The sequence below is a fragment of the Rhinolophus sinicus genome, linkage group LG06 (genome assembly GCF_036562045.2).
Source record: "Rhinolophus sinicus isolate RSC01 linkage group LG06, ASM3656204v1, whole genome shotgun sequence".
Classification (NCBI taxonomy): domain Eukaryota; kingdom Metazoa; phylum Chordata; class Mammalia; order Chiroptera; family Rhinolophidae; genus Rhinolophus; species Rhinolophus sinicus.
In genome coordinates this window covers 145,071,418-145,086,638 of record NC_133756.1, presented here as the reverse complement: position 1 = coordinate 145,086,638, position 15,221 = coordinate 145,071,418, and the positions used below count along the sequence as shown (strand labels likewise).

The 15,221-nt window shown below is 44.5% G+C and overlaps 1 protein-coding gene across 4 annotated transcripts in view; it reads left to right on the top strand.

The window, feature by feature from the left end:
* SLC1A2 (solute carrier family 1 member 2) overlaps window positions 1–15,221 on the top strand; it is a 141,595-nt gene that overhangs the window by 109,098 nt on the left and 17,276 nt on the right. For all 4 annotated transcript variants that reach the window (XM_019738525.2, XM_074336208.1, XM_074336209.1 and 1 more), the window contains 2 exons: window positions 1,846–2,040; window positions 5,774–5,908. In XM_019738525.2, coding sequence (XP_019594084.2) covers window positions 1,846–2,040; window positions 5,774–5,908 — 330 coding nt within the window. The remainder of the gene's footprint in view (window positions 1–1,845; window positions 2,041–5,773; window positions 5,909–15,221) is intronic.

Below are 15,221 nucleotides of genomic sequence, written 5' to 3'. Positions count from 1 at the left end.
GCCATTGAGGCAGGAGTCAAAAAAAAGAACAACGTCAGAATGTGGGAAGGACAGGAAAGAGTTAAAATGCTGACGTCCCAGTGTGAATTGGTTGGGTGTATATGGATGTTTAAGACATAAAGCATGGTCAATGTAGAAACTGAGGATATTTTCCTGCCTTTTCAGTTATTTTCCCCAATCTATTTAATTGTTTAAAGACCCCTGTGATGACATTTAGGGAAGATGGATACAATAATAAAAATTAATGTATTCCAGTCCTCCCAGAGAACTGTCCTTAGCTTCATACCATGGAGAATCCCGGCCAAAAACCACAAAGGCATGGTGTCCTGGCAAAGGGCAGGTCCTAGCAAAGGGCAGGGAAGGGCGAGAGGAATAAAGGGACACTAACTTCTCATTGAAAAAGATGGGGCAGCCAGCCGGTCATGACTGCATCCCCGCATACGAAGGAGGCCAGACCCCAACTTCCTTCCTTGGGTTTATAAAGTTTTAGTAATGAGAGTTCTCCAGACACTCATTTCTTCAACCAACCTAAGACCAAGGAGGAGGAATGAGACAGACCCCTGACCTGATAGCACAAAGAATGTTCTGTAAGATGACTCTGGCTTCCCTAAGGTTGTAGTAGGACCTTTTTGACCCATTAGCATTTGATAAAATGCAGATTTAGGTGACCCTGATTTTAGAGCTTCCATTTCCTTGGTTCTGCATTTCATTTAATTTCCCTGAAACTGATGGTCCTCTCCCCATCTCTGAGAAACCAAAACTCTGCAGGTGACTATATGTCCAGCTTGGCTGGAGCCCTAATTCTGACTTGTAGAAGGAGAAACTATGACTAAGAATGTAAATGCAAGAGAAAAAATATGCTTTGTTGGTTTGAATAGGAAAAGTAAAAAAACAAGAGAATGGACCACAAAGCACTCCCATGACAGTTTGACTGTTCAGCATTGCTTTCCATGTTACTTAAACTTTGAAGCCAATCTACCTACCCTCCCATGCACCTCTACCCACACAGAAATAATATTCTGTCATTCAGTAACCCTCGTCCTTACAGGTCTCCTGTTTTAGAAGATACATGAGCATGTCAGGAGTTCTGACTTTTGAGGCTGGGTCATGTGGTCATGAATTCGCATCCCACATCTGGGAGGAGTGGTGGTGAAGTCACTTCATATTGGGTGTTTGATTAGCTACTGCATACATGCTTTTCTGTCGTTATGTTGGTGGAGAGACTGTAGAGTTGGCCAATGTCCATTTATCAGGGAGTTAGACTGTCAGTTAGGGTCCCCAGTGAATTGCTGAAAGCGCTGGTTCAGGCTGAGCGGTGCTTAACATGTTTGTCCAGAATTCTCAAAATTAGCAGGCCCAGCTCAGGGCAGTTCCCAGGGGCTAGACACAACCCATGTAGTCATCTTGTTGGAAACAGCATTTCTAGCATGGAATTATGGGTCATTCAAAAATTCCTCATTCCATTTCACTGTTGACAGCGGATTCTTTTCTGACGCATTTTTTTCTCGCAGCCCAATTAATGTGGGCAATTAGATGGGCTTCAATGTTAATCCAAGATGGAAACAGTGACCAAAGGAGAAAGAGAACTTGAAGTGCTGCGTAGATCTCAAAAACCAGAACCAACAAAAATGTTTTGATGCCTATTAGAATTTTAAAATGATTGAATTTGAGCCTCCAAATTGCTGGTTTTTAATTTGGCTCCAGACACTGCTTTTTTGCATGTCACATTGCTTGATTGGAATGAAAGAACAAAAGCTTTGTGGTAGCATTCCAGTTGGTGCTTTGTCTTGTTCCTCTACCATGGACCTAACTCTCTCTCCCTCTCTCTCTCTCTCTGTCCCTTAGTGCTGGAACTTTGCCTGTCACCTTCCGTTGCCTGGAAGAAAATCTAGGGATTGATAAACGCGTGACCAGATTTGTCCTCCCAGTTGGAGCAACCATTAACATGGATGGTACAGCCCTTTATGAAGCAGTGGCCGCCATCTTTATTGCCCAAATGAATGGTGTTGTCCTGGATGGAGGCCAGATTGTGACTGTGAGGTGAATGGAGTGGGTGGGGTGAAGCACTGAAACAACTTTTTAACCTATCCCCTTCCACATTCATTCCATTTGACAGGGTCCACTTGAATTTCAGTTCTTCTGGCAGAAAAATGATGAAGTAAATAACAGAGTAGAGGAATCGTTGGCAGTGTCAAAGGGAAAAGATTGCAAGCGGGCTCATGCTCATGCCTTCTATTTGTGTTGCACATATGAAATTGCTTTGGAAACTTGATATTATTTGAATTTTAACAACCCTGTGATATTGCAAGGCAGTTATTTCTATGCCCATTTAATAGACGAGGAAGCACAGGCTTCAAGGGCTTAGAAGTTTATCCAAGACTAACACCATTAGTAATGAACCAGCGATGCTGTAACTTGGGCCGATGTCATCTGACTCTGGATCTAGTTTTCCTTTCATTAAAATATGCTCCTTTTAGCATTCCAGGGGGGTGATGGCAGAAATGATGAAATACTGGAAGGAAGAGATTCCTCAATACAACATAAAACATTTCATTACAAATAAATAGCATGTATTTTTGTTTTTACTAAAGCTATTTTTACCATATGTATTCATCATTTAAAAAAATTCAGAGAGAACACTTTCCCAAGAAGTCATTAAAAACACATTACTGCTCCATAAACTTAAATATCACACCTACTTGCATATATTAATTTATCTACTTCTCACAACCACCCTATGAATTATATACTTGCCTTTGTCAGCTCAGGCTGCTATAACAAGATACCATAGACTGGATGACTCAACGAGCAGACTTTGTTTCTCACAGTTCTGGGGGCTGAGAAGTCCAAGATCAAGGTACTGGCAAATGTAGCTCCTGATGAATGCCTTCTTCCTGGTTTGCATATCACCTCCTCCTTCTCGCTGTTTGCTCACATGGCCTTTCCTTGATGCATGGAGAGAGATCGCTCTCTTCTGTCTCCTGTTATAAAGGCATTAATCCCATAATGAGAGCGCCACTCTCCTGACCTAATTACCTCCCAAAGGCCATGTGGAGTGGGGCTTCACCAAGTGAATTGTGGAGGGACACAACTCAGCCCATAGCGGTACTACAGAGGATCCTCAGTTTGCTCATCTGTATAATGGGGACAATAATCACACATTCTAGGGGAGTTGAGAGCATTGTGCCTGCTACACAGTCGCCTGCCAATAAATGTGAGCTACAAATAGTGCTACTGTTAATAATGCTCAATAAAATACAGTATTCCTAGAACATGAAAGAAAAATGTGACCGTGATGCAGTGAGGGAAAACACGCTTCAGGTCAGAGGATCAAGCCTTCTAAACCATGTCCTAACAGATTGCCACGCCAGACTGCCAACCTTCCTTGCTTTAAAACTTAAAACTGAAAAAGGCTCCTTAAAGAAGTCCCTTCCTTTGAAGCCAAGCAAAGATAATTTCTGGTCCCTGAATTCTTGGTCTTGAAGGCAACCACACTTTCCATCAAGTTCATACTGTTAGATGAGAGTTTAGAAATGGGAAAATGAATCTCAATCACCAGTGACCAAGTGATTGGGATTCATTGATTCATAGAGTTTTCAATGTGGGGAGGAGGGATCAGGGGACACCAGCAGCCAACATGGTATTGGAATCAAGCTGACAGGTGTTCAAATCCCAGCAGACCATATTCAAGCTGTGTGATCCTACATGTGTCTACCCATCCGATCCATGGATTTCTCGTGTGGAAAGCAGGTACTACCCTATGAGCCTTGCTGGGCTACCATGAGGTTCTGTGCTCACATATATTCAGTACCTTGCACAGGAGCCAAGAACCACCACTAGAGAAGTGAGCCAGGGCAGGAAAGGACATGAAAAGCAGAAAGGGATAAAAGGGTGGAGGGGAGATCACTGCCCACAGAGCTACTGCAGGACTAAGAATTGCACAGACACTGCCCTCAAGGGCATGATTGGGGTGGAGGAACCAACTGCCAGGAAGCATTCTCTTTATAGGATTTGTCATACAAACCCAAGAGGTAACCATGCAATGTGGCCACAGTGCAAAGGGTTGTGCAAGAATGACTCATAACAGAAGCAACTGATGTTGTGAATAAAACGGTTGAGTCCAAGATCGTTGGAATGTGGGAAGTTCCCCTTCCCCGGTGCTCTATCCATGTCAGAGAAATTACTGAGAATTCCCGTCTTCCAGCTCTTGGGGCTTTAGAGAAGTGTTCATTGCAGAGCAGGCTCACCCTGTGGAGATGTTCTCATAAGAATAATAATTAACATTAATTAGGGGGTTACAATGTGCCTGGCCTCTTCTCAGTGTTTTTTATTTATTCGTTCCTGAGGACCCCATGAGTGATACACAGTTGTTATCTCCTTCATTACACACAAGGAAATCAAAGCACAAAGAGCTTAAGTTGTCCAAAGTTATGTGGTTAATAAGTGGCAGAGCTGGGATTTGAACCCCGGTCGTTCAACTCCGGAACCTTCAACGATAATCCCAGTACATTGCTGTCTCCTTATGACCCAGATGGATCCAAGGAAAATAGAGTTCTCTAAACCCTGACACCAGCTTCATATTGGTGGGGTAGGGAGGAACACAGATAGGTTCTGTAGATCCCATCTGGGAGAGGTGTCTTCACTGTAACAGGCCTAAGTCTGGAAAGATGGCAACGTGGAAAAACAATGCAAACCACAAAACGTCTTGGGGCTTTCCTTTCCTCATATGTGAGATTAGATACATTCAGGTTCTTTCCAACTATAAGACCCCAGCATTCTGTACTTGGTTATACGGATGGTCTGGACTTAGTTAAACCAGCTTAGGAGCCTGATTCTTAGTTTGGAGCTGGAGGGACTACTCTTAAAACGCTAGAATTTTATTACTGCAAAGAAGTCAGCCCCTCTCTTCAACACACAAAAGCAAATTGAGAATCTGTATTTTTTGGAAGCATCCATTTAGAAATGACAGCTTTTATGAATGGCATCTAGAAAGGAGGAGAAAAACTCACTGCCCTTTGCTGGGCCACGGAGGCCCCTGGTGTCTCAACAGGGAGCTTGAACCCTAGATTAAACCCTCTTCCAGAGACAACTTCAAAACGGTGCTGTGTGTGCCCTTGATATTGCTTGGAAAGCAAATGATGAGATTCCTCAAAAAGAAAACCGCCAGTATTTCATTATCATTTCTTGGCACCCTGTGTCTGAATAATGGATTTTCCAGGTTCGTGATGAAATGTCCAGGTGTCTGAAGCTTAACGTTATTTGGGATCTGTTGATTTGTTCCCCCGATGTCCACTCAGTTGGGTCTGGATATTTGCTATTTTGAGTTCTCATGTTAATATTGGCTATGGCCTTCTCAGACTCTTGCCACATAGTCCAAAAGTCTTTGGTGCTCACAGAGGCAGAAAGGCTTAAGCAGAAACGAATGCAGTGGTGTTCCCATGGGAGGATTAGGGCTGATTTGATTTTCTTCTTTAATATTTCCTGACCTGCTTTTAGAGCCACGTTTCCCTTAGTTGAGTCCTGTGATATTTTAGCCTGTCTGGATATGGCGATGGGGATAGGCTCCAATCCATGAAATTATAAGCCTCTATCACAGTTGAGCAGTATCCAAATAGATCCTCATTCCTGGGTCTTGGTTCTCTAGGTTTCTCTATTTCTTGGGAAGGAAAGGGGATTTTGTGACTGCCGGGAAAATTAGAGCTTAACATTCCCAGAGATGGTTTTGGCAAGGCCTCTTTCTCTTCCCATGACCTGGCTTTCTCTGTTTTCACAGTCTCACAGCCACACTGGCGAGTGTCGGCGCAGCCAGTATCCCCAGTGCTGGGCTGGTCACCATGCTCCTCATACTGACAGCTGTGGGCCTGCCAACGGAGGACATCAGCCTGCTGGTGGCTGTGGACTGGCTGCTGTAAGTGCTTGCGGATGGGGTTCTGCTGGGGATGTGAGTACTGCCTCCAGGGCTGGACAAGATGCAAGGCTGCAGCCATGATCTTAGCCAATCCTCATTGCAGCTCCCTCACTTCCTCCCTCCCTTCTTCTCTCTAACATTTATTGAGGGCCTACTTGGGAACCAATGGAGGAAAAGATGGAATCTTTGAGGGCCTCACAGTCTAGTGGAGGAATCAGCTAAGTTACAATAGAGTTAAAAGCCCAGCAATAAGGAACCAACTACTGATGCATGCAAATGACCTCAAACCATTGCGTTGAGTGAATGAGGCACAAAGGAGTATAGAGGGTATGATTCTATTTATAGGACGCTCTAGAAAAAAACAACAGAATCTCTAGCAGCAGAAAGAGATCAGTGGTGCCCGACCAGGGGTCCAGGTGTGAGGATTAACTGGGAAGTGGTACAAAGGAATCTTTAGGAGTGATGGAAGTGTTCTATATGCACAGGTACACCCAGATGTCTACATTTGTCAGAACTCATCGAACCATGCATTTAAAATGGGTACATGTATGTAAATTACTCTTTGATAAAGTAGATTAAAAGACAGCACACACATAAAAGGGTTATGATGGAGAGAAGTACCATCCCAGTCTAGGATGGGAGAACAGAGTGGAGAAATCAGGAGACAGGGAGAACGGCTACTGAATCTGAGTACTCACTATGTGCCAGCTACTATACTGAGCACTGTACATCTTCCTGAAAGTTTCGTGTTATAACTCCCATTTTATAGGTGAGGAAACTAAGGGTTAGGGAGGTAATGTGACTTGAAAATGAACAGAGATTTGACCCTATGTCTGCTTGGTTTTGAAGGCCACCACATTCATAATCATGGCCATAGTTAAGCTTCTAAAGGCAGTGATAGTGCAGTTGAATTATAACTGGTAGGTAGAAGTTACCCAGGTATACCTGGGTGGAGGGGTAAACAGGATATTCCAAACAAGGCCAACCTGCACAAAGGCACTCAGGCAAGCATGCAGGGACCTATGGATGGTTTAATATTGTTGGAGCACAAAGTGTGGCAGGGAGTGGTGAAAGGTGCGGCAAGATGGATAGCCTCAAATGCCATGCAGAGAAGCTTGAACTTGACTGTATACATAGCCCAGCTGCATTTTTCCAGTGCAGGACATTTTCCTAGTGTAGGACACTCACTGCCCATTCATAAAGGTGGACCAGTCTAGCAAGATGGTCCCCAATATGGAGGTTGAAAATGATTCTTGCTGAGGAACTATTCGGGCTCTGATGTTCTGTGGGATGTGCACTGATGCTTCCTGTCCAGCCTCAGAGCTGAATGGCAGGGGCTGGAGAATTCCACTGACTTCAGCATCGGACGTGCAAAATAAGTGCTGGTACAGAGGTCCAAGGCCAAAGTACCCACACATTTTGTGAAACCGCCCCACATGACAGTGACATTTTTTTTCTGGCATTCATTGGCCCAAATTTTAAGAGCCAGAAGCCACATTTTATGGACTTGATTTTCCTCGATGCTGAAATAAATTCCTTCCTGCTATATTCACCCTTCCAAAGAGAGAAGCATGCAAGTGGCTGAAGGAAAGAAAGGCATCTGTGAAAGCTAGAAGGAAGCCTGGTCTCTCCATAAAACGTGCCTGCCCTGAGGTTTAGGTTAGAAATGAGAAGTGGCTCCCTGGATATAATCTCCTCGACTCAGGATTGCTCTGAGGAAAGTCCGGGATCTTCCTGACTCGTTCTTTCATCACCAGAGAAGTGCTCTGGAAATGCCTGTAGGGGGTGGGTGAAGAGCACATGAAATAACCTCTTGTCTGATCTGCCAATCTCTCAGCTGGTGCTGGTGCTGGTCCTTTGTGCTAGTGTGGTTGTTTTCTGGGCCCTGTGCTGGCCCCCAAGGGCAGCCTTTCTCACCACATCTGCAAACAAGGTAGTCTTGAGGCAGCTAAGACTTGCTGGTGGGATGGGTTGGAAGGATTGGAGGAGAATAGGATGCAGGAGACAGAAGAGTGGGGTAGCCTTTGGTTGGGGAGGAGGACAAAGAGGAAATGAAGACATTGGCAACAGTTAAGGGACAGGGCACACAGTAGGAGCTCAATAAATGCATGTTAACGTTAACTACAGAACTGCTGCATGGTAACCAGGGGCCTTTCCACACAAGAAGAAAGACAGAGGAAGCTACTAAAATCGCGTCTACTTCTGTGACGTTTGTTTACTGAGTCCTCCACCTCGTTGCCCCTCGAGCTTCTCACACCTGTGTTGTGATCAAGCCTCCCTTGCCTGTGGTGACGACATGGCCTAGTTTTTTCTTGGGCTTATTTCTGAGGCCTGAAATTCACCATTAGAGATTCATCTTTTAAAAATATTATTATTATAGAGGCTGCCTCTCCCATTATGATGCAAGTGCCTTTGAGTGGAAAAATGCAGTAATGTCATGAAGACAGGAAGCTGATATTTGGTGGGGACCACAGTGTTCTTCACATCTGGTGTTAATTACTCCTAAAGAGCCCTAGTGTGTGCTTCACCCATGAAACCTGGAACCTGAAGGGTTAAGTCTCTCCGCCTGGGGCCCAGGAGAGTTTGTGTGGCCTTCACCCCCACCCCACACAGCTCCCTTGTTAGTACCAAACAGATCTAACAGAGGGGGAGGAGAAGGAGAGAGGCCCAGAGTCGGAAAGGTTGGGAAGACAGAGCCATTAGGGTCACCCCTGGTTCTACATACTAACCAGGGGATTCTTTGTTTGAACTACTTTTTTTATGCCCTCCCAGGATTAAAACAAAACAAAGCAAAGAGCCTAAGTGGGGACAAATGGGGTGTGATCAAGGTCTCAGCCACTCTTAGAATTCAAGTCCTCCAGCCCATTGTGGGCCTGGTCTTCTTGGCTGTCATTTGCTTCCAAGCCTGTTGGATGAGAATCACATCATGAAACATCCCAGACCCTGCCTACTTCTGACCTAAATGTTAGCGAATGGGATAGGAGGGCTAGGTCCTCCCCGATCACCCCACACAGGTGCTCACATGCTCACACTTGCACGGAGAATGGAGTGTCCTAACTCCGCTGAAATGTGCCAGCAGAAGGGAGTCGGCTGAACAAAGAAAATGATGATACATTGGGATTAACTATATTGATGACATTGTATATGAGAAAAATTTGATCCCAGGCTGGCGCTGGAAAGGAAGGCGGGAATGAAGAGATGTCTTCTAGTTCTGGGGTCTGATCTCAGATGGAGGGAGACTCTGGTCATCGAGGGAAGAGAGGCGAAGAGGCAGGTGCCCTGAGTGTGAGCTCTGCACTTTGTAGGATTTCAGGTACATTGTTTCCTCTCTGGACCTCAACTGTGTCATGTGTTCAATGGGGACAATAACTTATCAGCTTGAAAGCAGAGTCTAGACCCAGTGTCCTTGAGTGCCCTTCTAGTTTTAAGGCCAGGACTAGGATTCTGCAGGTGATGGATGTTTGTATACAAATAAGCATGAATGTTCCTTTTAAGACGAGAAGAAAAGGGCAGGGTAGAGGATCCTGGGAAAATGTGCGTAGAGGTCTGTAGCTAGGTCAGATCTGCTTTGAATTAATAATGGTGCCACATTCTTTCCCACCAGCAAGAGGAGTTCTGGAAACGCGTGCTTGGTCACGAGCTCCATGGCTGTTGGGGCCCTTAGTGTTTGAGTGGGGCAGGGAGATGAGTTGAGATAGGGGTGCAAGGCCAGGCCAGTCATTCCCTAGTAAAGGAGTCTATGGAAGAAAACCAGTAAAAGAAAAGAGGGGTGATGGTGGGATATTGTTTTCCTCTAGGCAAGATTTGTAAGCTTTCATAACTCTAGCGATTTTTCAATTTAAAACCAAACAAAGCCTGCAGTGACATTTGATGTGCCACGATGTTTGCCAACTGCTGGAGACTAGCCAGCCTCATTACTGCCCGCCAAGCCCTGGATGTTTTTCAAAGGGCAGGCTTAGCTGCTCTGTAAATGTCACGGTGAAAACCAAGATTCTGGGCCCTGAAAAGTGCCTGAGTCCTGGAACACCGGATGGGTGGGGCTGGCAAAACCAGAACCTTCCTTGGGGTCCCGGAAGCCCTTTGTGTCAGGAATCCTTGGCAGATATTTGTGAGACCTCGCTGACACCCCTCTATCTCCAAAGGAGATAGGATGGAGTGAAAACTGGGAGCCAGGACCAGGGAGAGGTGATAAATAACGGACTGGCTAGAGGTGTGAAAAGGAAAGCCACAATAAAGTGAAAGCCAAGTGGGTGTATGGCCCATTTATCATATGAGCCTGCTGGTGAGATAATTTCTGGGGATGCATTTGCTAGTTTGAATATAGTTGAGATGGCACTTATAAGGAAAGCCTTAAAGGGCACCCACCCTGCAGGGGGGGATTCTGAAGCTCCCCCGTGGAGAGAACAGAACAATGATTATTAAATTTGAACATGCACCAAAATCTCCTATAAATTCAGGAAGTGTAGGGTGGGGACCAAGAGTTGGCACTTCTAACAAGTTCCCAGGTGACGCTGATGAGGCAGTCCAGGGACCTCACTTCTAGAAGCAAAGGGCTAGAGGTAGCGAAGGGGGAGCAGAGTTCTTGATTGTGGGTATTTGAGCGTCTCTATACTTCTCTGAGCCCTAGTCAGCCCTAGTCAGCTCATGCACCCATTCACTGAACATAGATCAAAAGGACACAGCTACTAGTTAGCGAATACTTGTGTTACACACTGTTCTAAGCACTTTACATGGACTTGTTTAAAAGTCACAGCAAATTATGGAGCAGCTAATACTGTGTTTCCCCGAAAATAAGACCCAACCGGAAAATAAACCCTAGCTTGATTTTTCAGGATGACATCACCTGAACAAAAGCACTAATGCATCTTTTGAAGCAAAAATTAATATAAGACCTGGTCTTATTTTCGGGGAAACACAGTAGTATTATCCCCACTTTACAGTTGAGGAAACTGAGGCTCAGAGAAAAGTAACTTATCCCAATTTAGTGGCTATTAGATGACTGAACTGGGATTCAAACCCAGATGATCTTGTTCCTTGGGGATCCCAGGCCTGGCAATTTGGGTTCCTGTTTCCTTATTTAAGACACACACATGCATAGAAACACACACACACACACACGTAATTTAATGTTCATTTTTATGTCTGGTGGAGCAGAAAAGCAATTCCTACACCCACCATATCTCTGAAGATTCCAACGGCTTATGTTGAAGTCATTTGCTTTGATTTCCCACTACCACTGAATTCTTTCCTGCATCTTACCTCATTTCCAGTCTATGTCCACCTCAGCATGGAATGTGACCCTTTTCTACTCAGTCCTCCCCCCACCCACCAAAGTATCCCAGTGTAATTGCAGGTCATGGGGGTGGGGTGGGAGTGGGGCCCTTGTTCTGCATAGCAAAATCATTCTTTAATATATCACAAGAGAAATATGTGCTCATAGAAAAACAAGGGGAAGGACAAAGCTCAGGAGAGTTATAAGACGAAAAAGAAAAAGATAAATCTCCCTTTACCTTCAATTGAATCTTGAAAAGGAGCAGAATAGGCCACCCCAAAATATGCCAGTTGGCATGTGGATTATTTTGAGCTGAAGGCAATCAGGACCTAGCAGACTCAGGAAAAATTTTTCACCTCCATCTTAAGTGCCTGAAAGAATTGAGAAGGAAGTGGGCTATTACCAGAGATAACTTTTTCATCTGAGAAACTTGTCTGCATGGCAGAGCAAACATTTGTTTACCAAACTTCTGTCCTTCTCATCTCCCTGTGAATTGTCTTCCTTCCCTTTGGAGACCCCAGGCCCTACCCCCTTCTCCTCAGCTCAGGATGGTACCTGAGCCTCAATTGCCTGACTGCTGGGAGTCTCATATTTTTATGGGGCTCCCAAATGTACAGACTTAAATTTGTTTTTCTCCTGTTCCTCTGTCTTATGTTGATTTAATTATTAGACCAGCCACAGAACCTAGGAAGGAAGAAGGGAACATTTTTCCAACCCCTACAATCGTAAGTCTTGTTTCTCTGAAGTAATCATTGTTCATAACTTTAGGTAGCACAAAAAGTTCAAGTTTCATATTCGATCTCCCTTTTCTTTAAAAACAAAAAAAAATCCTTCAGGGTTCCCCACCCCCAGGAATCTTCTCTCCTTACACCTGTTTAGTCTGTTTCTCCCCACCTTGCTTGCCTTCCATTTCTGTGTCTCTCCCCAGCTCTCAGGACATGTCTCTCATTTTCATAGGCAACATAATTTGGCTTTCTGTGTCTCCCTCTTCCTCCTTCTAGATCTTTTCGAGTCCTACCTTTTCACCACCAAAACATCCGACCGATGTTTGCTGAACAAAAACCAGTTCTCTTTCTACAGTTAATATGCCCTCTTAAACTAACGAGCCGTCCCCGCCTCTCTCCTTCACATACCTGCCTGCCGCCTTCCCCTGATTCTTCTGTATCATAAACAGATAAAACACAGGTATTAGCTTTCAGAGAGCTTATGGTCCAGGAAGGGAGACAGACGTGTGGTCAAAAACTCCCAACAGAGTATGCTAGGTGTACAAAGCGGAATGTATAAGACTTGATGGAGGCATAAAAGAGGAAGGGATCTCCTCTTTTCACTTGGACTAGTAATAACAATGATGAACAACTACGGCTGACCACTGAATTTGTGTCAGGCCCTTTATATGCAGCGTTTGGCAAAGGACCGCTCGGATAACAAGCACTCGATACATGTTAGCAGTAACTACCTTCTCAACACCCTTGGAGGTGGGTATTACTTTCTACATTTTACAAATGAGGAAGGTGAGCAGGAAAGGCTAAGTACCTATTGTGCTGCAGCCAGGATTGCAATCCAGGCTCAAATCCAAAGTTCAAACCCAGCCAGTGCTTCTGTGGGCTCTCCTTCCCTTCCCAACCTCATGTGACTTTAGCCCTTGGATGCCCAGAATTGTGCCAGCCTTCTCAGACTGGGGGCCTCAGTGCCCCCTCGGCCATACTGTGCACCCTGCATTCTGAGAGACAGACAGGATGGCTTGGTTCTATGAATGTTATGTTGAATCATATGACATTTCCAATATTTGATGTGTGGGGACTAATAGAAATGGCAATCTCATGTGGTTCAACCCAATAGAAGGAACCAGATGGATTCTGCGAGACCTTGCTTCCTCAGCTCTGTTCTTCTGTGAGAACCAGGACTTTTAGACAGTCCCACCCTCTCCCTGCTTGAGGATTTAGATCCAGAGATAGAAAAGACAGACAGTACCTTGGCTTTTCTTTCAGGGAACCAGACCCTGTGCCTCTGTGAGAACCAGTGTAGTCAAGCACCTCTCTCGTTTTGGGTTACCGGTGGCCCCCAAAGCTATGCCATCTGTAGTGAATCCCATTCAGTTAAACATTCTGTCCCCTTCTCACCTCTGTCCCCATCTCACAGTCCTGACTCATAGCATCCAGACCCAAAGATCACACGAAGCACTCTATAATTCTTTTTGCCATGTTTTTCTGAAAATAAAACCTCGCTGGACTATCAGCTCTTAATGCATCTTTTGGAGCAAAAATTAATATAAGACCTGGTATTATATTATATTATATTGTATTATATTATATAATATCATATCACATCACATCATATTATATTACATTATATTAAAGACCGGGTCTTATAGTATAAATAAGAACAGGTCTTATATTAATTTTTGCTCCAAAAGACGCAGTAGAGCTGATTGTACGGCTAGGTCTTATTTTCAGGGAAACCCGGTACCAAGTAGCCTTAAAACTCCTAAGCTCAACAGGGTTTCCTTAACAGTCGGGCTCATTGTGAAAGAAAATGAAAGTATTTACCTGTGAAGAAACTTTCCACATGTGAACCATAAACTCCTGCTTTTGTCCAGAGTGGGACTTCCCCAGAGTTGGTCAGACATTTCCCTGGTGGCTTTAAAAGCAAGCCCAAAATTCTTCTGTCTTCTGTCCCCTTCCATGTACCATTCCCTGTCCTTACCTTCTCAGTCAATGTTCTTGAATAAGTTGATTATATGTAATGTCTCCCCTTCCTCACCTCTCATTCAGTTTTCAACCTATGGCGAGCTGACATCTCTCTCTGCCTCTGCATTGAAACTGCCTTTGCCCGGTCAATAATGACCTCTGTGTTGCTACAACCAAGAGACATTTCTTTTCCTTATGTACACTGACCTCTAGGCCAAAATGGGCATTGTGCTCCAAACCCTGATTTTTGAAACACTCTTCCCCCAAACTCTTCTACTTTCTTTCCACCTTTGCTGACTCTTATTCCTTTGCTCATTCCTTAAGTGCTGTTCACCCCCAGGATTCTAGACTAGATTGCCCGCTCTTCTCACTCTTCCTTCTCTGCAAGGATTAATAAAACATGCCTTTGTTTCCCCTCCCGTGGCTTCTCTTGGTGTTCTTACTCCTAATTCACTACCGGCAGCTCAGAAGTCCCTCTTGACTTTTTAGTCCAAATTCCCAATCACTGTGGAACATCTCCCTTTTGCTGGGTCACAGCCTTCACACTCAGTATGTTCAAGCTGATACCAGCAGCTTTCTCCCCCGAACCAGTGATGCCCCATAAATATGGTAGCACTGTCCACCGCTTGCCTGAACCAGAAACCTGAGAGGAATCCTTGACTCTTTTTTATTCTCTATAACCAATCAGTTTTCAAGTCTTGTAATTAGGTTTCCTAAATCTCTCTCAAATTCATCTTTCTCCATATTCACCACCTCTTCACTAAGTCAATCTTGCTCTTTCCCTCTTGTCCATTCTTCCCAATGGAACAATCATGCTCTTTCTCTTCAGTGACTCTTCGTTACACCTGGGATAAAGTACTGACTCCTTAACTTGGTTGCTAAGGCCACACATGATTTGGTCAATTCTTACTTTCTGCCTCTCACTGCACTCATTAGCCATCCTGAATATTCCTGTGTGCTCTTACCCCCTAGATGGCACACCTGTTATTTTTCTCTTCTTTCTAGCTCATTATCTCAGACTTATCCTTAACACCTAACTTAAGACACTTCTACTCAAACCATTCCTGGGGCCTAAGTGTGGATAAAATGTCCTATCTACAAAGCCCCATATCATCCAACACTTATTCCTATTAGAACATTTCTCTTACTCTAGTGGGTGACATAGACAAGTAAAGAGGGTGGATTCTTGGGGAAAAGGAAACATGGGGAGTGTCTTTTCTTGTTCTTTAATGCCTGGACACCTGGCATACTGCCCTGCACATACTAAGATGCTCATTATACATCTGTCGAATGAATGAATGGCCTAACAAAGAACTCAGCAAGTATTAGAGCCTATGTTCTCTTCTTATTTCCA